At 43.0% G+C, this 22,787-nt stretch overlaps 1 protein-coding gene across 1 annotated transcript in view; it reads right to left on the bottom strand.

The window, feature by feature from the left end:
* ANTXR1 (ANTXR cell adhesion molecule 1) overlaps positions 1 to 22,787 on the bottom strand; it is a 228,429-nt gene that overhangs the window by 118,438 nt on the left and 87,204 nt on the right. Inside the window, exons 10-12 of the mRNA XM_024558482.3 lie at positions 17,443 to 17,541; positions 2,228 to 2,297; positions 679 to 757 (exon numbers count right to left, since the gene is read on the bottom strand). Coding sequence (XP_024414250.1) covers positions 679 to 757; positions 2,228 to 2,297; positions 17,443 to 17,541 — 248 coding nt within the window. The remainder of the gene's footprint in view (positions 1 to 678; positions 758 to 2,227; positions 2,298 to 17,442; positions 17,542 to 22,787) is intronic.

The raw sequence follows: 22,787 nt of genomic DNA, 5'->3' as shown, positions 1-22,787 counted from the left end.
AGGCCAAGACATCAATATTTTTTAAAAGCTCTCCAGGTGATTTTGTGTGTAGCCAGAAACGAAAACTCCCTGACAGCAGGATGCAGAGAAGGGGCATCTGAGGAGCTGGCAGGGGAGGACACAGTCCCTGCTGCTTCCTCCCTATCCCTGTGGCATAGGGCCCCTTCCCCACTCCCTGCTTCATCAGTTTTCCATTTTCTCCTGGGTTGTTTCCACAACCACATAAACGAGCTGCAAGCTCTCCCATTCTGAATAAAAGACTTTCTTTATACTCTTCACACATCTTTCTTCAGTTACTGCCCATTTTCCTGCTCCCCTTTAGAGAAAAACTTCCTCAGACAAGCCTTCTGCATACGCTGTCCAATTTCTTTCTCTGCATTTTCTCCTAAACTCCATGTGGCCATCCCCCTCACTGCTGCACAGACACTGGCCCGCCTTGACATCTGGTCATGCCAGTGGGTTCCGGTCTCACCCATGGTCACAGAAATGGGGCACCTGGAGAAGCCAAACACAGGCATTCCTGATATACTCCGGGGTGCAGCACACCCCTCACCCAGCCCACAGCTGGCCTAGCAGGGTTGGGATGAAAGCTCGGTGAACAGAATGCAAAGCAGACAACTTCCCAGGGAGATGGGAATGACAAGGAAGCCTTTGGTAAAAGGAAAGGTGATGACTTACACAGTGCGTGGTGGTGATAATGACAGAACTGGAGATGAAAGACAGGCCATCGTTCATGCTGACCTGGAGTGCAGCTTTCCTGCAAAGACAAAGGAACCAGAGATACTCAGCATGGTGTGCCTGGGGCCAAGAGCTGGACACTTGGTGCCTGCAGGCTCTCCTCATAATTACCCTTGAGACTGTAGTCCCATACCCTGGAGGCCTGAGCTGTCTCCTTTGCAAAATGTGGAGCATGGTTTCTAGGGCCCCACCACCTCTAACATTCCAGGGAGATGCCAGGATATTCTCGGCTGGCATGTCAAGGCAGTGCATCCAGGCCTTCCCACACTGCAGCAAATTGCGCTGACTGGGCAAAGCCTGCTTCCACACTGTAGTAAGATGGATTCTTTTAAAATGGTCCAAATTAGTGAGACTAAACTGATCAAGCTATAAACTTAATGCTCTGTTGTCATTATCTGGATTCTCAGCGATCTGATTCTGGTGGGGGTGGCTTTGTTACTATCCAGCAAACTCACAGGCGTGCAGTAATAGATGAACTAATTTGCCTTCTAATTTGCCTCCTCCCATCTATGAGACTCACTGAAACGTGAGCTTGCATTTCGCTTGCATTTTGCAGGATGGGGACAGGGGTAGTTATTGGAATCAGTGGAACCACAGGCTGATGTTAGGCAACCAGAGTTGGAGGCTCACAATTTGAACAAATGATTGTAAGCAGAAGTCAGATGAACCAGATTAGCATTTTTTCCTTAAAGCCACTATTGTGTCTTTAGCCTGTTATAGACATGTTTAACGAGAGGCTAGTTTGTCCTCTCTCACAAATATTGCTTCTCTGGTTCCCCACATATTTCTTTTCCAGCTCAGGGTGCCCATTCTCTCTCTCTTTCTTTCTGGTGACTATTTTTTAAAATCACATTTACTAGCACTTATTATGATCACACCATCATGACATTTCCCCCGTAAGTTAGTTCCAGGAACCTCCTGCCGTCTGGGTGAGTACTGTGTGCTCTGTGGAGGCGCAGAGGAGGCAGCACTGAGCGTAGCCTCTGATGGTCTGACTCTGGGCCTTGAACCGTCTTTGGACCTACTTAGCCTTTCTGAACTTCCTTATCTCTAGGGGGGCGATAATCCCCCAGCAGGGCAATTACGATGATGGGGCAAGGTAATGCGTGTGAGAGTGCTTTAGGAAGTGTGAGAGCTTTCTGGGAATGTAGCTGTGATTAAGCAAGACAGACCTTGGTTTGAGCCAAAACTCTTCCATTTTACTGCTGTGTGACCTTGGGCAAACTGCTTAAATTCTCTGGGCCACAGATTTCACATCTGTAGAGCTGGGAAGATGCGAGTATCTTGCTTGTCAGGAACTTGGGAGGGTGAAGTGAGATACCCTTTGGAAAATATTCTGGTGCCTGACTCACTGTAAGTATTGTTTATCATCATTCCTTGGAGGAGTCTAGAGAAAGACCCCATTATGATAATGAAGAGAAATGCTTCTTTCTTTTCTCTTTGTTTCCTCTACCTCCTCCCCCAGGTTCAGCTGCTGGTGGAAACTTACATGCCAACTTCTTTTAAGATTGGTGCTGGACAAAGCAAATAAGTATCTTCCACGGCAAAGGGCTTCTCATCTGTAAAAAGGAAGTCACTGGATTAAGAGGAGCAAGGCAAATGTATAACTTCAAATTCAGTGACTTCTACAGACCACCAGCCAAGTCCTGCAGGGCACTAGAAAAGCAGTAAGTCTCTGAAATAGAGACTTGTCTTGAGCTGGAAAATTCACTAGAATGAACTCAAGGTCTCCTGCCTGAATACTAGTCCCTGACTTTGTGTGTCCAGCTGAGCCAACCAGTGAGCAAATAGAGACTAAGTTCTTACCATAGACCAGATGTAACTGAGGAGAAACAAGAAAATATTGGACTGGTCCTCATGGAGCCTCAGGTCCAAGTCTAACCTGAGAGGAAAGCCATATTCAAGGAAAAAGTTCGCTGACAACACAAGAAGCGACTAAGCCAAAAAAGCACTTGGCTTAGGAAGACAGAGAACTCCCCTTAGGTGGGTGATGTTGTGAGGTCACAGAGAACACCAAACTTGGGCTGTGCTTCTGGCAAGAGATGGGAAAGAGGCATTTCTGGTGGGAGGAATGGCATGAGTAAAGGCAGAGCAAACCCAAAGTACGTTCCAGGGTAGGACATAGGTAGGATTTGAAAAGATCAGTATAAGAAGAAGTTTGGTCTAAGTTATTTGAGTTAAGACTGAGGGATTTGGGAATAGGTCTAATTGCTACGAAAAGAATGTTGCAGGTTTTTGGAGAAAAACCTTGCTGGGGGCAGGAAGGAGTCCAGATCTTCGGGGAACTGAAAGAAGGCCAACAAGGCTATTGAATTTGAGTAAGACAATGGCTCAGCCTGAGGCTAGAAAAGCCAGCAGGACCAGACGTGACCAAGGCCTTGTAGGCCATGGCGGGGTTTGGGGGATTTTTTTCTAAAAGCAGCAGGAAGCTATTGGAGGTTCCCCTCAAATTTGGAATTAGCATCGGCAGGTATGGGATGTTGCCGGAAGAGTGAGGGTGTAGTGAGCAAAATGATGACTCTTAGGATGACAGTGGTGGGTCACCCAATGCCTGAACTGACTTATTATTTTCAAGATATTTTCTCATCTGTGATAACAATACTGACAGTGATACCCCCCGGGGCAGGCTGTGTGTTGGTGCTCTCTAAGTGCTTCGCATACCTCACATAACCAAATTTAACCCTCTAGAGTGCTAGCGGAAGAATATTATTTCCCTTCATGTTAAAGGCAAGGACCAGACATAGAGAGATGAAGAAACTTGCCCAATGTTACAGAGGGGAGCTTGGGTCCCTATCCAGGCAGTCCGGTTGCCATCTCTTGGTGAGAGACCTGCTTTATCTCCTTCTCACAACGACCTTGTGAACTAAAACAGGGTTAATCGGGCTCATTTTCCAGATGAAAAATACAGGCTCAGAGCGAGGCAACAGTGACCCATGGTAGCACAGCAAGTCAGAGGCAAAGCCACGACCAGAACTAAATTCTCCATCCTAAGAAAGGTTTGTATTAAGAGAATAAACCAAAATTGGGACAGGCATGGCTTACTAGAACCTAAATTTATTTTCTTTGGGCCATGGCTCATCCTACTTTACATGCTCTAGTGATACCTGGGAGTGCAGATCGCTGCACGTGGAGCCTGCCCACAGAGCCATGGAGCAGCCACAGAGCGGCCACAGCAGGCCTCGTGACTCCCGGCTGCATTCTGTAGGAAGAGCTGGGTCACACTGAGGAGTTCCCTCCGAGTCAGTGCGCTGCCGTGACATGCCAGGGACACTCGAGGGCCCAGCATGCCCACGTGCTGTGTGTGTGCCCAGGCTCACTTCCCGGGCTTTCTCTGCACAGCTGCCCTCCCATCCCTCCACCCCAACCGGAAAGTAAGGCAAGGACGAAATTGGCCTAGTCAAGTAGACATTTCTCTTTCTCCCCCTTTTTACGCTCCTTTCTTGCCTGGGAGTCTAAATGTTTCTGGAGCAAAGCAGAGGAAAATCTGGCTGGGAGGCCCGAGGACTCTGCCGAGGCTGTAGGACAGGCTTGACTCGGCCTTCCATCGGTTTATCAGCCTCTGGGGCTGCGGGCCCGCTCTGGGGAGCTGGCATTTTCTGCTCAGAGAGGGATTGTTTGGTTTGGAGCCTGTCTTCGCTTTACCACAAAAATGAGTGACTTTTTTCCCTCTCTCTCTAAACAAAGGAGGGCCATTTGGTTTCCATAATGCAGATCATCTGACTCCTTCCTGGAACGTCCACTTGGGAAACAGGGCACAAAGCCTTCCTTCTCGGCTGGGCCACGTTTGGTTCAGGTGCCAGGCCAACCTCACTGCTACTTCTGCCAATGCCAGTGGTGTTGTGATGTTTATGGGGCCACAGTCCACTCGGAGGACGACTGAGGCCTGAGCTTCTCTGTCCACATGGCAGCCATTTCACTGTGCGTTAGCACTGAGTGGGCGGGGGGACGGGGACCAGGAGCTAAGACCAGCCACTTGGCTTGTGTGCAATTGGGAGAAAATTAGGGAGGGGCAGGAGTTTGAAGCCAGAAGTCAAGGGAATTTTTAGATGCTGTGTAAATATAGGTTTCTTTGCCTTTTTACCAAAGATATTCAGAATTTAGTGCATAATCACAATAGGTTAATCTAAAGCATTTGTCTACAAGAGTCTGATAACCAAACAGAGCTTGATTTAAATAAGGATTTGGGGGAACAACGAATGTCATTATGCCAAACTAACAAGCACCCTAAGTTTGAGAGCTAGGCATCCCTGAGAATGAGTACAGAAAGCTCAGAATGGGGCAGGGTAGACTTCAGAGTCAAGCAGATGCAGGTTCAAATCCCAGGTCTTTTGACTAGTGAGGGACTGGGGACAAGCTCTTCATCTGTAAGCTGTCATATGACATCATTGCGCACGGTTGTGTGGGGAGCAGGTACGAGTGCATGAAAGTGCAGACCACCTTACTTGGCACGTAACGAGCATTCAGTCAGTCTTATTCCATGTTATTACACAACCATCCACACCTTTAAAATAGTCCATGTGAACGTGTGCTTTAAAATCAAGGGAATTAAAGATTAAATTTCTCAAAATCTCTAATTACTTGATTACTTGTTCTATCAACTAGTTCTATCTTTTCCTAGGTGTTACGAACCCCTAGGAAAATATTAAGCTTTAGTGAATGTGTGTACGTACATATATACACACCCTACACAGGCACATCTGTAACCACACATTGTGTCTCTATCTGAACCCATATCTGCATCTATATCACCTACATCTATGGAGATTTTGTCTAACACCATATATCCATGGTCTCATTCTTTTCTATTATTTACAATCGGGGAAACTCAGTTTCTGAGAGGTTAGTAAACTGAGTCAGAGCTCAAATTCAAACCCAGGTTTTGTTGAAACGACTTGCCCAAGGTCAACCCAGGTAGCTGTTGTTGTTGTTGTTGTTGTTGTTTTTACAGACACAATGTAAACTAGTTCGCGTTTCGTTTTGTCATAATGTCACAGCTTGTTTTATGATGTAGCCTGAAGCACCCTAGAGCTGAGTCTATTTAAACCTGGCCACTTTGGAGGCAAATGTCCAAGAGTCTCCAAGGGCAGAGTGGGCTATGAGTAGGAGGCGTGTCTCCCATGAGAGGGGACCAGGGTTGAAAAGTCCTGTGAGGAGGTTCAGGCCCTGATCTGCTATAATGAACCCACGTTCCAGAACCATGCAGTCAAATGTGCACATTCCCAGGTTTTGACCTTGGATCAATGTCATTGTTTTCAGACTAGTAAAGAAGTTCCCAGAATTCTTCAGTGTAGTTGGTAACTGTCTAATGGATTTGGGATAAAACCAGGATTAAAATTCATTAGCCAGTTCAAACACCAATCACAGTGAATCTTTTATAGGGCTGATTAAATAATTCAAATACTTTCCAAGTCTTGGCAATCTTTTCTTGACATAAATATTTATTTCTGACCAAAAGGAAAAGAAAAATAACCCTTTAGTTTTATCTGGGGGAGCTTGTTAAAACCCTCCAAAAGCTGATGTAAGCTCCAAAATAGAGTTTACATTCCTACTGTGAACAAAATAGTGGAGGTTAGGGACTAAATGAGCTCACCCTTTTTTTTCTGCCCATCTCCCCTGGGTTGAGGGAGCATTTACACGGCATCCCTGAGCCAAGGATAACTGTTCAGCACCAAATTATCAGCTGGTTTGGGAATGTGTCTCTGAATGAGAACAGACCGTCTAGGGTTAGGCTGGATGTTTCTACCTTTTCACTGACTTCGAAAGTAGCCAGCTTTACAAAAACGTTAAGATTTTCAAATACTGTACAAGACTCTGAAATATAATGTTATTCAGCAAGACTGCAGGTGGGTGCAATTCAAAGTTTCTGGGTTGAGCTTTCTGGAGCCCCAGCCAGAAAAGAGGTGGTGGTTTCCCTACTGGGGCTCCTGCAATGACAATTCACAAACGTGAGGGTTTTACTGTAAAGCAAAATGGGACGCACTGCTTAGAGTAGAAAGAAACTACCATTTGTTGGGCATGTACTATGTGTCAGGCCCTGGGCTGGAAGGTTTTCATAGATGGTGAGATAATAAGGCTGTGGGTGTTTTCGTTAGAAGACGTTAAACTCTACATCAGGAGACAAAGCAGAGATTTTGAAAGTAGAAAGAGTGACTTCTACTTGGAAAGGCTATGGAGTGGTTCTGAGTTCAGAGCAATGAGGAACAAGTCAAAACAGAACGGGAAGAGATGGCAATGCTGGGCAGGTGGGTGGGGCCAAGTTGGGAACAATGCTTAGAACATAGCATATCCACTGTAATGTCCGTCCTCTCGTGCCCAGCTGAAGCCAGAGGGATGCCTATGACATGGCAGAACCAAGCTGGCTGCCATCCCTCTCCTTCGATAGGACCCACACCTACCGACCCCTTCCCTGGCTGGGAGGTGTTGCACAGTTTCATCAGGAGCCCTCACTGGTTAGTGACTATGAGATTAAGTGATGGGCTTGACAAACAGATTCCAGCTAAGTTTCCTGGCCTATACCTAAGTATTCCACCAGTTCCAGTTTGTCGTAGGTATCAGGGATACGTCTTTTGGTTTCCCTTCTTGTTCTCTGAGGCAGGCTGGAGAAGGACGAAGAACAATGAGTACGTTAAGAGCCTGGGTTCCATCAGGGCTCTGCACCCACTGGCTATGTGGCCCTGTCCATAACCCAGAGTTCTCACCTGTAGGGTGGGAATCATACTAATTTCATAGGTGGTTGTAAATTTTAATGAGGTGATATGACCAAATGCTCAACACTTAATGAGCACCTGACATATGTCAACTGTTACTACTAAAGTGGGGTACCACTTGGCTCTTTGTCTGAAGCACACATCTTGTGTGAAAACACAAGATGTGACTGTGTGTGCAAACGGAGTAAGTCTTGCACCTTATCAACTGGGTTGTTTCAGGGCTAAATGGCATAGGTGTGATAAGAGGAAAGTCATCTATCCAAAAAAAGATCTGTGCACATGTATATGGTGCAGTGGTTCTCGAATGAGGGTGATTTTATTCCTCAGGGGACAGCCGGCAGTGTCTGAGACAGTTTTGGTTGTCAAACTGGGGGAGGATGCTATTGGCATTTAGTGCACGGACACCAGGGATTGTGTTAAATATCCTTCAATGTGCAGGGTGTCCCCTTCCCCTCAACAAAGAGTTATCTGGCCCAAAACGTCGAGTGCTGAGGTTAGAAATCTTGGTATAGTGTCTATTGTGGCTTTCTGTCATTTTTTTGGCCCATTGTAGAGGATCCTATAAATATTAGGGTGGCTCACAACTGGCATGATACCAGTAGAACTTTCAGGAAAGTTCAGTCGAGTTATAGGATGATGGGTAGAGAAGAGAGACAGCATAATAGCTCGAGAGCCATTGGAAGACCCCTGGTTGGAGTAAGGAACAGTGTTTCTTGGTAAATTCCTCCACGTGAGTCTCAGTGGGTCCAGGTTTGCCTAGATAGGTGGTGCAGCACCTGAGCCACTCCGCTGGGTGGGGCTTCTGAACTGAAACAGAGCGCTCCAGAAGAGGGGCTTCGACAGCTGCTGAGGTTCTGAGATGCTATAGGTGGGAAGGCTGTACAGTCAGACCACCTCACCTACAAACAGCAATATAGGACTCACTGAGCGCACTCTTGGAGGAAAACGAAGTGGGTTGTGTTAGTCCCTGTGTACAGGAGGATCAAGATTACTTCGTGGCCCCAGGAGAGAAAGGAAAAGGTAGGGGGCCATGAGTCCGTTCCCAGAGGGGCGCAGGGACGAGATCCAGCAGCCCTGCCAGACTTTGGATTATCTTTTTGGGGTTTACTCATTCCCCAGTCCCACACAAGGTGTGACCCCTGTGGTTCTGGGCACACCAGCTTTTAGGACTGGTCCTTGGTACAAGTAATTTGGCTTCTCATAGTTTCTGTTATTTTTATTAATTATACAAGTAATACATGTTTAGTGTGAGGAGTCTGAGGAGTACCAAGAAGTATACAAAAAGAAATGAAATCCTTGGCAATCCCAATTTCCAGCAATAAACATTGTTAATGCTTTGGAGTACACTACCCATATTTTTTCCATGCATATTATTATTTTTTACATATTGGAATCATATTACACAAAATGCCATGGCATTTGGACTTCACCTCTATCTGAAGTTAATAAGGGCAGTTCTAAGTATGACAAGGGAACTAAACGAAGGTAATGGGGTTCAGGGCTCTTGCAAAAACGTTTTATCATCTCAACAAATCTGCACCAAGAAATTCTTGACTGTTGACATTTATAAAACTTACAAATTATCTTCTGAGCAAAACATCAACCTTTAAAAATTTTGTAAGCTTGAGGTCAGAATAAGTGGTGCACTCAAGACAGCTGTAATTTACTAAGGATAAATATATTTTTTAAAGCTTTGTTTTTACTTGGTTGAAGACGATCAGGATTCATGCACAAGGTATTCGTCTCCTGACACACAAATTCTTGCAGCTGTGCACAATTAGGTTTGGAAGGATTTTACCTTTGGAATTGGGACTGAGGGGCAAGTCTACAAAAATGACTAAAACCTTCCACACAATCATGGCCATGAACTAGGCAAACGCTGACTGGTCTTAAAGAACACAAACCCACATAGGAACTAAGAGCAGAGATGGGATGGAGACCCCACGCACACACTTGAGTATCAGTGTGTCTGTGGATGTCACAAAGTTGTCGTCGTATGCATGTTAGGGGCCAGAGCTGAATTGCACTGAGGAGAAAACCACAGGTAGCACCCTTTTTCTTCTCAGCAGCACCCAACCTTCCTTCTAAATGAATGTTGAGCAAATACTTAAAGAACGTCAGTTATAAGGGGGCATAGATTATTAGCCTGTATCGGCTGGAGTTCCCACAAGTCTGGCCCATCTCTGTGTTAATCACTTTCTCCACCACCAACCTATTGAAGTGATAAAGAAGCATTATTACATGAGGAAAGGAATGGCCTGCGAAAGTCCAGCTATGTGGTGCAGAAGTAGAGGGGCATTCAGCTTTCCCTATCAGGGCAGCAGGGCTGGGGAAAAAGAAGTTTCAGGGAAGTTCACAAGCAAAGCTCTCCCCAGCCATGCCTCAAACAAGCACATTGCTTGCCAGAGTCCTCATGGGGCTCACCAGTTTTGTTTGGAGGCAACCGCATGCTTGATAGAGCAGGGGCACCGTCGAGAGTGACTCTACCAGGTGCTGCTGCAGCTAACTTTGGATGATGGAAACTCGCCCCCCTGGGAGAAGCTCTTTTGCCCCCAAATGAAGATCTTCACTACCTAATTACCTCTGATGACAATTCCTCTTTTATCCCTACTCCTTCCCAGATCATTGGGGCTTTTGCCTGACCGAGCAAGACTGCAATAAATTTCCAATTATCTATAGTTTTGTCTGGACCCCAAAGATGTGAACATGAACTAACGAAGTCTCGTCTGGAGTCACTTCAGAAATGACTGGGCAAAGCCAGATCTCCGTCTGCAAGGAGAGGCAAAGGGGAGAACCCCCAGATACATGGGAAGCTCCTGAAGTTGAAGAAAGAGGGACCACTCCAAAGAGGAGCCCCACCTGTGATCACACAGCCAGCTGCTTGCACTGACACAAAGTCAGTGTGGGCTGGGGCTCTTCCTTCCCTGGTTCAGGGCCTTTTTCTTGAGTATCTACTCTAATGTGCTCTGTGACCTTGGGCAAGTAGCTAAGTCTTTGTGAGCTGAAGTTTCTGTCTGCAAAATAAGGGGCCTGGTAGGGGCCCAGAGCTCACAGTGACATGGGTACTCAGGGTCAGGGGACCCAAGAATCGGTAGGTATCTATGTTTTGGAAGCAGTGTAGAGAAGAGGCCAAAAGCCTCAGGAATAGACCACCTGGGGTCCAAACGGTTCTACCTCTGGCCATCTGGGTGACCTTGGGCACCTCATCTTTCTGATTTTCAGTTCCCTTGTCAGTGAAACGGGGATACAAGCAACTCCTCCTTCAATGGGCTGCTGTGAGGTTGGAATGAGATAGTGGGGGAGGGCACAGGGTAGGTGCTCCTCAATCAGTGGCTGCTATCACTGGGATGAAGCTCCCCTGTAATTCTGTTGTGAGGTCCAAGTAAGAACCACAAGATGAGATGCTCCCAGTGTCTCTTCATTCTGAATTGCACAAAGTGACATTCCATCCACTGCCTTCATATGACATCAGACTCCCAGGGATGTCTCCAAATTGCACTAAGTATCTTTGACCAATAGATGCTACACTCTAACCAGTGAGAAAGGAAACAACAGGCTTTTGTTGGGAGTTTTACATTCTCCTTCCCTCTGCCTCCCTCCGTGCACTTCAATGATCTCCTTAGGGTGCCCACAGCAGCCTGGGCCCACATGTTTTCTAAGACAAAGTATAGTTTCTGGATAATTGGGCAGGTTTTAAAAAACAAACACACAGGGACTTCTCCATTTAGAGAGGGCTGTCTCGTCCCCCTGGGAAGCTGAGCCCTTCTTTGGAACTCTTAGAACTGCCTTCATGACTAATGCTCGGTTGGAAAACTACCTTCAAAGGGGGCAAAGTTTCACCCTTTGAGAGGGAACACAAAGTAAACCAGAGCCCACGTCTAGGGAATGCAGTTGGAGATCAAGCTGGGAAATGAAATTTTGCATCAGAAAAGAAGTGTATCTGGAAACCCAGGAAACTGATATCTCACATGGCTTATAGATTGAATTTTAGCGAGTTTGTTAAAAACCAGTTTCTTTTGTTTATGGTTGTACCTCGAATCTCTCCACACAACACGAGGAGAGTCCAGTATGTTTTCCATTATTGCATTAGTAAAAGGCCCACTGTGTAAAATTTACTGTTCATTAAGATGGATCATTTCTCAGCTCATACCCAGTGTCTCCTCTTTAGTATTCTAATCTCTCCACAAATGGATTTCCAATTGAAAGTGGATCTTTACTTGGCACAATGTACTGAATACCGGAGCAGGAAAAGTGCCGCCAGAATAAATAAAGTTTGTGTGAAGGTTTCCAAGAGGTTTTCTTGGCCAGGAGTGATTTCAGCTTGGTCATTGGAGAACCAGCCATCTGCTCACTTAAGACGTATGCTAGTACTGAATAATTAACGACAATTTTAAAATTAAATTTTAAATAACTGTTGTAGGGTTTTTTCTTATTACACAAGGGTATGCGATTTTAGGAATCTTAGAAAATACAGATAGAAGGAAGAAAGTAAAAATTGAGTGTGGTCTCATTCAGAGGTAACTACTATTAACATTTTGATGGGTGTCTCTTTTGTAACTTATTTTAACACACATAGCTACCTCATTAACATTTTCCCACATCAGTAATTATTCTTCTTTCCCATATTATTTAATTGTTTAGGAATAAAGCATAATTTATATAACAAATTACCTATTGTTAAACATTTGTTGTTACCCTTTAGATGTTTTAGTTCCTTCCTTCCTTTCTTCCTCCCTCCCTCCCTCCCTTCTTCCTTCCTCCTTCTTCCTCCCTTCTGCTCTCCTCTCCTTTTGCTATCATAAGCAATATTATGATGAACACCGAGTAGCCAAGTCTTTGTAAACATTCCCAATTATTTCCTTTGGATGAAGTTGAAATTGAAATTCTGAGTCAGAGATATATGAAAACAGAATTGTATAAAAGCAGACTCATTTTAAGAATTGACTTCCAAAAGATTTAATGGCCTCTCACTAACGATGAATAAAAACACTTGTTCCCCTACATTTGCCTGTACTGGACATCACATTTTTGTTAATTTTTGTTAGTTTGATAGATTATTTCAGTTTGCCTTTCCTTGGTTACAATAGCATTTTATATATGCTTATTGACCATTATTTTTCTTGCAAATTTCCTTTTCGTATCTTTTACCCATTGATGTGGTCACTTTGTTTTATTGATTTTTAAGAGCTGTCTACGCATGAAGGCTATTGGCCCTTTGTTACACGTCTCATAAATAATTTTGGCGGCGTTCTGTTTCCCTTTAGATCTTGCGGAGAGGGTAACAGGAAAATTTAAAAATATGTACTCAAAGTAACAAATTTTCCTTTATGGTATCTCCCTGCAGTGTTATGTAAATATTTTTGTTTCCTTCTATAACTTTTATAGTTTCATATTCACACTTAAATTCTTCATCTGGAATTTGTTTAGATTTAAGGTGTGAGATAAAAATAAACTTAACTGTTTTTCCAAGTGGTTAGCCAGTTTTCTCAACACCATTTTTTTAATAATACACTCCCCCCACCCCCATTAGAAAGGTTACTTTCTTTTATGCTAAACTAACCAGTGTTTGGCTCTGTTTATGGCCTTTGCTTTTCCTGTTCTAATGTTCAGTTTGCCTTTTGTGGCACCAGCCATCCATTGTTTCAATTACTTTTTATACATCTGAAAATTGGCTAGGACTCTTTTATACATCTGAAAATCAGCTAGGTCAAGTTTCCACATTTTTCTTGGCTATTCTCAAATGTTTATTCTTCCATATAAACTTTAGAATTATTCTGTTAACTTAAAAAGACCCACTGGATTGTATTGAAACTAAATATTAATTTGATGACAATTAATGGCTTTATAATACTCAGTTCCTGCTCCATTAAATAATAGTGATAATAATAACAATAAATCAATACCAGCAGCCAGCACTGACTGACGGTTACCGTGTGTCAGGTCCTGTTCTGTGCTCACTTCCCACATTAAACCTCAGAGCAACTCACAGCAGAGGTTCTATTACTGTCGTACTCATTTTACAGATGGAGAAGCCGAGGCACGGGACTGTTCAGTACCATGCTGTGGTCGCCCAGCTTTAAGACAGAGCTAGGACTCTCTCCTGGGTGGTGTGGTCCCAGGGCCCGGAGTCTGGTGTCTTCACCAGGAGCATGGGTGCTGTAATGCCTTTGCTGTAAACATTAATTGACTTCCAGCAATTTCACCATAAAAGATAAAATAATGAAAAATTAAAAAGGGAGATCCTAAAATACATAATGAAAATGAAAAATAGCAAAATCAAAATGACTTTATTGCAAAAAATAAAAATACATTGTCTTCAAAGTCTTTCGTTCACAATATCACACTTTTTTCTTGTCTCATCTTCTTGTCTGGCACAGCGGTTTTTCTTTTCTTGCTGCAATGTTTTACTTCATTAAAAGAGGTATGAGTTTCCAACGAAAGAATTGGTTGTTAATGCTCTCGAAGGCTGTGGATCAGTAGCTGCCTCTTTTATATTTGCCATAGCTTGGCAAACCTTAGATTTTGGTGGGCGGGAGAGACGGCACCGCTCATCAAAGGACTGGAAAACTATGTGATGATTTTCTAGTATACTATGCAATTTGGCTTCATAGTGGTTATTATTGTTCGCTGTTTTAAAACCACTATGTCTACTTGTCACTGGATAGACCAGTAGGAGGGCTAAGGTTTATACATAATATAAAAAGGGAAGTGACTGCAAGAACTTCGCCAGTGAACAAATGAAAGTGACAACCAGCGTAAGCACACTGAGTCTGCCGGATGTACATCGAACTGCCGTGCACCACAGACGTCCGCAGTGGGAATGCTGTGCCGAGGGTGCTTATGACGAAGATGCTCATGGCTAAAATGCCTGGACCCACACCAGGGACTGGCCATCTGTCCCTGCAAGTCTAGTAAAACTTGGGTGAAAAAAATCTGGGTCTGATCCCTTGATTGGGGACAGGATTTCTTCATGTCTCTTCCAGTTCACGTATTTCATCTTCATCTGTGTCTAATCACATTGCTTAATTCAACCGTTACGTTGTATTCCAGTGAATAAACTTTTTCAATTCTAGAATTTACATTAGGTTCTTCTGCAAATCTGCATGTGTTGAATGCTCTTTTCTTTTGGTATGTTTGATCTCTTCACACACTTCAAATGTTTTTATTGTACATTCTCTTGCAAATTATTCTCCAGTCCTCTTTTCTTGGTGTTCCCCTGTTTCGTTCATCAGTCTTCCTGTTGCTTGCCATCTGTGACTGACAGCCCATCTCAGAGGGGTCACTGACTGCAGGAACGCTGTAGGTTGGGCTCCATGTTCACTGCCTCTGCCAGGGCCACAGGGATCGGGATGGTCACGGGCACGTTTTGGGCGGTATAATATCTTTATAATATTTTACCCAGAATTTCTAGACTTAATATATCAACCACAAGTTCAGAAATTGTTTTAGATTTCTAAGCTATTGATTCATTGATTTTATTTTAAGAAAAGGCAAGTGGGGAGAATTAGGTATTAACATATGCTTTTTATTTTCTTGTTATATTTATCACCTAAGAATATACTAAATAATTTTGAATTTTAGCATTAATACATTGGCATTTTATTTGTGTCTTAGTATAATAATGTGTAAAGATGTTCATAGTCATTTAAAAAGGTATACATATATTTCATTTTTTAATTATCCATTCAAAGACTCAGAAAATCATGTTAACACCCCCCACTATAAATATTAATTTTCAATTTGTTCTTTTATGTTTAACAGTTTTGCTTCATATAATCTGCTACTGTAGCATTTGTTGAGGACTCTGAGGCCTGTATCAAGTTTTCATGTTTGAACAGGTTGGAGAGCCATAACAGCCTTAGCTTCATTATTGGGCTTTTAATTAGTGTTTTTCCGAAAATAATAACAAAACATAAGGCAGCATTTAGGAAAAAACCTTGAAAGAGGAAATATATACTATAACGATGAAAACAGATAACATTTTTAAAATGAGATGTAGAGATGGGAAAAGAGAACGGAAAAGGTGAAGGAATATAAATTTATTTTATTTTATAGTGATAACAGAGACATTATATTCATAAGGTTGATAGAAAAATATAGATTTGAATGTGTTATATTTAAAAATTTATTTACCTTGGCCTATCCTCCATAATTTCTTGTCCATATTATTTACTGAATGGAAATGAATAGGCAAATTAATAAATAAAGTACAAGTTTTTTTCCCCCCAAATGCCGATATTTCCCCTTAGTTATTTTTAATAAGCATAGATTTGAGTTCAGGAGTGTTGCTTACAGCCTACAGCATGGCTGATCGCTGCCTTCCTCTTCTCCAAGCTGGCAGCACTGCGCCAGAACACCATTCGGTTTGTGCTTTAAGCCAGACACCTATCCCAACTTCCTTTGCTTTTTTAAATATAAATGAGGTGGACAGTGTGCAGGTGTTTTTAAGTATATACTAGGAAAGGAAGAAGGAGGAAGAAAGAAGATGAGCTGGTTCCCTAAGAAATAAAATTTCATGGAGAAATTGGAAAATGGGCTTTCAAATATCACTGTACAAATCCGTCATTAATTTGCATTTCTTGAACTGTTAACCTAATGCAGCACTTCTGGAACCTTCTAAGCAATGGCAACACCACACCTCATTTCCACTGATCTTCAGACAGGGGTTGGTCTGAATGCTTGCTCCTCTGGGAAGCTGAAAGGTGTTGATATCTTTGAGCTTAACCCTCAGGAGTTTCTGATCTTGGGTTAGAGATTTTGGTTAAGGAGAGAAGGCAGGTGGGCTTAAGCGACATCACCAAGGAAAGGAGGAAAAAAGGAAGAACTCTGTAGAGGTGCACATCCAACTTTCACACTGCGACTACTCACGGATCTTTCAAAACGTTTTCGAATAGCAAATACTTTTTGGAGACATCTGAGTATTTCCAAGTATTAAGAAAGCTATTTGAAACATTAAGAATGCTTCAAATCCTTGGAATTATTCCAGGGCCAGGAATTCCAGATGTTTGTAAGGAAGCCATTGCATATTTCTGTTTAAATATTCAAGTGCGTTTTAAAATGAGAAGGAGGAAAAAAAGACATATCCTTCAATTCTTCCTTTTGAGAAACAGGCTAGTACCTACTCCACAAGGCTATCAGCAGGGCAGAGGTAGTGTGAGGGGCTGGTCAGTCAAGGTGAGTGTCCTCCTGGTCCTCTGTTCTCTTTCTCCCTCCCAGGGCGGTTATGGCAAAAAGATGTGAAGCATTTAAGAGGACAGAGCAGTGTAGAAAATGCAATACATTACTGCTGTTTATCACTGCAGATACGGAATCAATAATTATCTGTGTGACGGACACCAGGTGCAAAGAATAACCCGGCTTCCCGGACATCTGTCCTCCAGTCAGCCTCACCATGTCTCCCGGACAGCTGCATGAATCACACGTCTTTAAATTAAGAACTTGCCTGCTACAAATGTCTTGTGAAAGTGCCAATGTTGTGATAATTCATTTTTTGCATGAAATGCCCTTAGTTTTACTTTCATATTCCTGTATTTCATGTCAGATATTCACCATGATGAATTTCTTGGCAAGTCAAAGCAAGAATCATCCAGGCTGAAAAAGATTCCAGCATCTACACATGGAAGCCTTACAGTTTGGCTTTTGGTTTACTCAGAATTAATAAGTTTAGGCTGTCTATTTTTCCCTCTTGTGCTTGCGAGTCCATAATACTTTGTTAAGGAATGTCAAGCTTTGCATCCCCTCACCTGCGATCACTGGCACTGCCACCCAAGAGGGAGTAACTCTGTACACACAGTGGCCTGGGAAGCAAGTACCCCGCCACCTTTCCTGATGAAGACCAGGGCACGGTAGGGGCTTGCTATGCCCTTGCTGGAGGCCCTTCCAGCACAGAAGACCCTTCTGTGTACAGTTTCCTGTGGGTGGCCTTGTCAGAAGATGGGACTGGGCCTTCCCTTCCCTGAGCAGGAAGAAGAAACCCACAAACTCTGCAAGGACTTACTGAGCGTGACCGACTCGTTGATCTTGAAGCTGCAGAGGACCCTGTCCACGTTGCGAGCATGTCGAAAGCCATTCCCTCGCACGACTACTTGAAATGATTCTGAAATGAAGAGTAACGACAAGACACATTATTTGACTGCAGGTCATTAACCCTGGGTTTCCCATCTTCCTTGATTTAGGGTGCTTGTTAACTATTTTGCCAGGCTTAAAACATTTGAAAATTAGTTTGGGTTGGAACCCAAATGTGACCACATGAATGTCTTTTATCACTTACTTACTAGGTGTCCACAAGGGCGACTTCTTACTTTGAATCCCTACCTTTTTACTTTGCTCTTGCTGTTCCTTCTACCTGCAATGCTTTCCTCCCCTTCTCTGTCATTCAAATCTATCAAGTCCCTGTAATTTAAAAAACTGTGATGTCTGCAGCTGAGGACCACAGGAGACGGAAGGGTTCTCCATTTCTTCAATCAACTCAAATACTCTCATGTCTCTTTTACATATTGGATGCCCCTAGAGGATTTCGTTGGGGCTCAAGGTGCCTAACATTTTTTGAAAACCACTGCCTTAGGGCATAGGCATTGACAGTCTGTCCTGCACATGGTAGCACGTGATTATGTACCGTCCAGTGCTGTTCTTTTGTCTTTTCTTCCACCACTAGAGAAATATTCCTCTAGGCAGAGAATTGTTTGATATTGCTTTGGCCCTCTTGTCTCCACTGGGCACACAGTACTAATACCTTGTGTTATATAGCAGGGATTGTAGTTAGCAAAACATCAGTCTTGCTCATCGGTGACCAGTTGTCAAACATTACCTGTTTGAATTGATGTTGGCCCCTTGCTGTAGTTAGTACTCACTTCTCTCTGAATAGAACAGGGAATACATATCACAGGTCTGTGGCCCTGCATATTAATTTCACATTGGCATAGTGCACGTGGAATCACTTCATGGTAATAAAATCCTTATAAAGTAAAAATAATGATCCTTTTACAATAGTCTTAGCAAGGGAAAACACTAGCCCCTGTTAATTAGTTAGTTAAATGTTTAGGAATATTGGCTTAAGTTTGATGGTAGCTAACAGTCAATGTTCCATTTTCTCTTATTTTTGTCATTTTGTGTGTATAAAAATCAGGGTTCTGGGGTAATGCTGCATGGCATATTAAAAAAGAAAAAATCGACTAAAAGTCACAGGAAAAAATGAGATACTTGTGAAAGTAGATCTTAAACTGAAAATTGCTATCCACGTAGAGATTTTTGTTGGAGGAAGAATGGAATTAGAAGACTACCTTATGGGAACTCTTCCAAACTTTAAAAAAGTGTCATGAAGGTATGTTACCTTAATCCCCAGAAAACTGATTGGGAGATCATGTTTGCCAAGAGAATCGTAACTGATGTTAGTTGCTCCCTCATTATGTGCCAGGCCCTGTGCTCAGCTTTGTACGTGTCTGACGTCATTTTAACCTCCTCACAGCCCAGGGAGGTACAAAGGAGAACACTGAGGTTGGTGAGGTTACGTGATCTGTCCACAGCTAGTAGCTGTCAGACTCAGATTGGAATCCGGGCCTGTTGGGCATCAAACTCCAGGCCCTCAGAACTCAGCCACTATGCTGTTTACTGTTAGGCTAAAATGGATCCCCATTGTCTTGTGACATATGACTAATTTAGAGACTGATGCTGTGATTTTTTTTAAGCCTACTTTATTTTTATTTTAGGCAGGCTTGCCCATTTGGTAGAAAAGGGGAGCTGGACTAAATGGAAAGCAAGAAACCACCAAAGTAAAAGAACCCAGAGTTGCATGTGCCACAAAGAGTACAAATTCGAACAGAATGCTTTTTACAAGTATAACGAACCATAACAATAAGGAACTTGAGAGTCTGACATTTTAAGTGACTTGCCCAAGGTCATGTAATTAGTAAGCAGCAAACACTGGGACTTGTACCAAGTGTTCACTGCCTTAGTATTAAACTGTATTAACCAAGATCATGGGCACATGGTTTCAGGACCACACGTCCTATGAATATTAAGTTTTTATATGTGCATGTTGGTGCATGTATGCAACTGCTAAGTTTACAAGGACGGACTTAACAGTTTTCTTTCTTCAGAGGTCTGCCTGGCATGTGACTGATGATGCCCTTGGTTCAACAACACTGTGGAAGATTCTTTTTGTATTTTATTTGCTCAAAATAAACCTACAGAAACCTATTTCTGGTTTTAGTTTGAATGCTAGGCTTCCAGAAATCTGCCATTGAACGCTTTTGTTGAGTGAAAATGTTTTCTGCCTCACTTCTGTGCCTACTTCTCTTGTTTCCTCCCAGATCAGCAGACAGAGAGAAGACTGGAAATGCAAGCTGCATGCCGAGGTCTCTTCCCTAACAACATGTTCTAGCATTACCAGTTCAGCTGCTGAGTCCTCTGTAAAAGAGGCTGCCCACATGTCTGTTTGGCCCGACCTCAAGTTGTTTAGGAAGAAAGACAGCAGGAATCCATGACGTGTCCATGGTGGAAACCCAACTCTTTAACCCCCCCCGGCCTGCAAAGAAGATGGAGGCAGTGATGCTGCGGGAAACACAGAAGGAAGGAGGTGGGGGCAGATTCTGTATTACCGCGCACATGTGGTTTCCAGAAGAGCCCAAACTTCTGACTCAGCAGCCCGACCAGAATGTCAGCTCCTCACACATACAAGTTATGTAACAAAACCCTGTCGAATGAATGTGCCAGCAAGTGAGAACCAGGACAATCCAGAACCAGGACATAGCGATTTAACTCCTTTTATCCACAAAGCCCTGAACCTGCCCTTCAAAATATGTACAGCGAAGTGTTTTTAGGCAGTGTGCACATTGGATCACAGCTCTTAAGAAGAGCCTCGGGCTTGCAGGGCTTTAGGAAACAATTTTTACTAGAAAACGGTCTTCGATCTTTTAAGGTACATATTTTTTAAGGTACAGTATCTTTAAGACAGATGTTCATTTTGATTCTTTTGTCACTCTTATTCTCAATTATAACTTAAGCTTCCTGATGGCAGAGGCCATCATTTCTGCTTCCTCAGAAGTTTGACTGTGTGTAACTCAGGGCTGAGTCAGTCCCAGTATAAGCTCACTGAATGAATAAATAAATGACACTTTGGCTTAGAAAGTGAATAAAGGTGAATGACTAGGTGGTCATTTATTCAGGTGCTGGTCAGGTCTAATCCTGTCTATTTCCTGGGATTAATAAGGTCAATGAATGAAAAAATGTCCAACATCATTAGTTGTTAGGGATGTGCAAATCAAAACCACAGTGCAATATCACACTATACTCACTAGAATGGCTATAATAAAAGAGATGGACAATAACAAGTGTTGGTGAAGAAATAAGAATCTTCATACACTGCGGGGTATGTGCTTTATAAAATAGTTTGGTAGTTCCTCAGAAAGTTAAGTAGAATTATCTTGTGTCCAGAAATTCCATTCCTAGGTATATATCAAGAGAATTAAAAATGTAGGTCTACGTGAGAACTTGTACGTGTATGTTCATAGTAGCATTATTCATAACAGCGAAAAATGGAAATCCATCAACTGATGACTATGGTATTATTACAAAGGAATATTATTCACCCATAAAGATCTGACACACGTTAAGGCATGGACAAATCTTGAAAACATTATGCTAAGTGGAAGAAGTCAGACAGAAAAGGCCACATATAGTATTATTTCATTCATATCAAAACTCCAGATTGACAAATTCAGAGACAAAAAATAGACTGGCTATTGCCAGGGCTGGAGGTAGTGGGAAATAAGAGATGACTATTATGGGTTTCTTTTTGGAGTGAGGAAAATATCTGGGAATTAGACAGTGGTTATGGTTGTACACCTTTGTGAATATATTAAAAACCACTGAATTGTGCTTTTCTCCCCTTCATTAAACATTTTTGACTTCCGGCCAAGATGGAGGCATAGGTAGATGCACTGTGCCTCTTTGCACAACCAAAAGAAGGACAACAACAAATTTAAAAACAAAAACAACCAGAACTGACGGAAAATCTAACTATATTAGATTAGGAAGTCCGACAGCCAATGAGTTAAAGAAGAAACATTCATCCAGACTGGTAGGAGGGGCAGAGGCAAGCAGCAAGGGTGGAGAGGCCTCAAGGCAAGGTGGCAGCTGGAGAACCAAGATGGGTGGTGGCTGGCAGAGTAGGTGGTCCCACATTTGCATGTGGATAAACCAGAAGGAACAACTGGGGAGCAAGACAGACCACACAACCCAGGGTTCTAGTGTGGGGAAATAAAGCCTCAAAACCTCTGTGGGGGTTGCGGTAGTGGGAAAACTCCCAGCCTTTCAGGAGAGCTCGTATGAGAGGCCCACAGGGTCCTAGAATGTACACAAACCCACCCACCTGGGAATCAGCATGAGAAGGGCCCAATTTGCTTGTGGGTAGTGGGGGAAGTGACTGAAAGCTGGCCCAGAGCTAAGCAAGCAGCACTATTCCCTCTGTGACCGTCCCTCCCCCCCACATAAGTGCCACAACGAAGTGACTTGGGTTTCCCTGCCCTGTGAATACCTAAGGCTCCACCCCTTACTACGTAAAAGGCTCACCAAGACAAAAAAAAAATATGGCCCAAATGAAAGAACAGATCAAAGCTCTAGAAAAAATACAACTAAGTGACAAAGAGATAGCCAACCTATCAGATGCACAGTTCAAAATACTGGTAATTAGGATGCTCACAGAAATGGCTGAATATGGTTGCAAAATAGAGGAAGAAGTGAAGGCTATGAAAAGTGAAGTAAAGGATAATGCACAGGGAACCAACAGTGATGGGAAGGAAACCGGGACTCGAATCAATGACTTGGAGCAGAAGGAAGAAAATAAACATTCAAACGGAACAGAATGAAGAAATAAGAATTCAAAAAAATGAGGAGAGGCTAAGAAACTCTGGGACATCTTTAAGTATTCCAACATCCAAATCATAGAGGTGCCAGAAGAAGAAGAGGAAGAGCAAGACATTGAAAACTTATTTGAAAACATAATAAAGGAGAACTTCCCCAATCTGGCAAAGGAAATAGACTTCCAGGAAGTCCAGGAAGCTCAGAGAGTCCCCAAAATGTAGGACCCAAGGAAGCACACACCAAGGCACATCATAATTAAATTACTCAAGATTCAGGAGAAGGAGAGAATCTTAAAAACAGCAAGAGAAAAGGAGATAGTTACCTACAAAGGAATTCCCTTAAGACTGTCAGCTGATTTTTCAAAAGAAACCTTGCAGGCAAGAAGGGGCTGGAAAGAAGTATTCAAAGTCATGAAAGGCAAGGACCTACATCCAAGATTGCTCTATCCAGCAAAGCTATCATTTAGAATGGAAGGGCAGATAA

The sequence above is a fragment of the Desmodus rotundus genome, chromosome 5, assembly GCF_022682495.2.
Source record: "Desmodus rotundus isolate HL8 chromosome 5, HLdesRot8A.1, whole genome shotgun sequence".
In the NCBI taxonomy this organism is placed as follows: Eukaryota; Metazoa; Chordata; class Mammalia; order Chiroptera; family Phyllostomidae; genus Desmodus; species Desmodus rotundus.
This window is presented reverse-complemented; position numbering and strand designations above follow the sequence as displayed.